The sequence below is a fragment of the Lottia gigantea genome (assembly GCF_000327385.1).
Source record: "Lottia gigantea unplaced genomic scaffold LOTGIsca_1372, whole genome shotgun sequence".
In the NCBI taxonomy this organism is placed as follows: Eukaryota; Metazoa; Mollusca; class Gastropoda; family Lottiidae; genus Lottia; species Lottia gigantea.
In genome coordinates, this window is record NW_008707567.1 from 34,594 (window position 1) to 35,449 (window position 856).

General features: G+C 31.4%; 1 protein-coding gene across 1 annotated transcript in view; it reads right to left on the bottom strand.

Moving 5' to 3' along the window:
- The window catches only part of LOTGIDRAFT_176445 (hypothetical protein), a gene marked incomplete at both ends in the record, with an annotated part of 33,192 nt that extends 33,069 nt beyond the window's left edge, over positions 1-123 (bottom strand). Inside the window, one exon of the mRNA XM_009049513.1 lies at positions 63-123. Coding sequence (XP_009047761.1) covers positions 63-123 — 61 coding nt within the window. The remainder of the gene's footprint in view (positions 1-62) is intronic.
- Positions 124-856: the final 733 nt, after the last annotated feature.

Consider the following 856-nt stretch of genomic DNA (forward strand, 5'->3'; position numbering starts at 1 on the left):
CAGATATACAAACTTAACTCTAGATCATAAAGCAACTTTTAGATAATAAATAAAATATTTACCAGCGTCTGTAAGAATCAATACAACTGAAATCAACAGAGCGGAACATAATAGGTTATTCATGGTTTTAACGTTAGCAAGACCTGTTTATATTATATTTATAAAGACTTGTTGATACACTGTCGAATGCTAGATTTGGTCACGTATTTATAGTAAATGCAAAATCTCCCACTGAACAGATGTTTCTTTGACGACTGTAAATTAATATTTTATACCAGCAGATCAATGATAGATATCATACAGAATTTTTTTATTTAACAGAATTTTGCACACCAACCAAATCCAAAATATCATTGAAATTTTACAAAAATATCATTGAATTTTCACCCCAAAATCCATTGACATCTCACAAAATACTACTGAAATTTTGGTACATTTTGTTTAAATCTTTCACTGAAATTCAGTAAAATCTCAATTCATATCAAAATTTCATTGAAAATGTGAAATATGATGCAATATGACTTGGTGGTTTTGTCCTATAAAGCTAGAGACAGCCAGCTATGACTTGGTGCATCTGTTCTATAATATTGGTCTCAGCAAGTTTTGACTTGGTGGTTTTGTCCTATAAAGCTGGAGACAGCAAGCTTGCACTTGATTTTGTCCCATAATGCTGGAGACAGATGGAATGATCCCTCTGTGGCTAAAGAAGTAATATAAGTAAAATTAGATTAGAATTTCTCATCCTTTATGTTTTCTATTTTTTAGTCTACGTTTTGATCTCAGAAATTTTCTACTAAAGGCCTGGCCCGAAGATACTACTTTAAACCAATCAAAGCGAGTCATTTAATCGTGAATG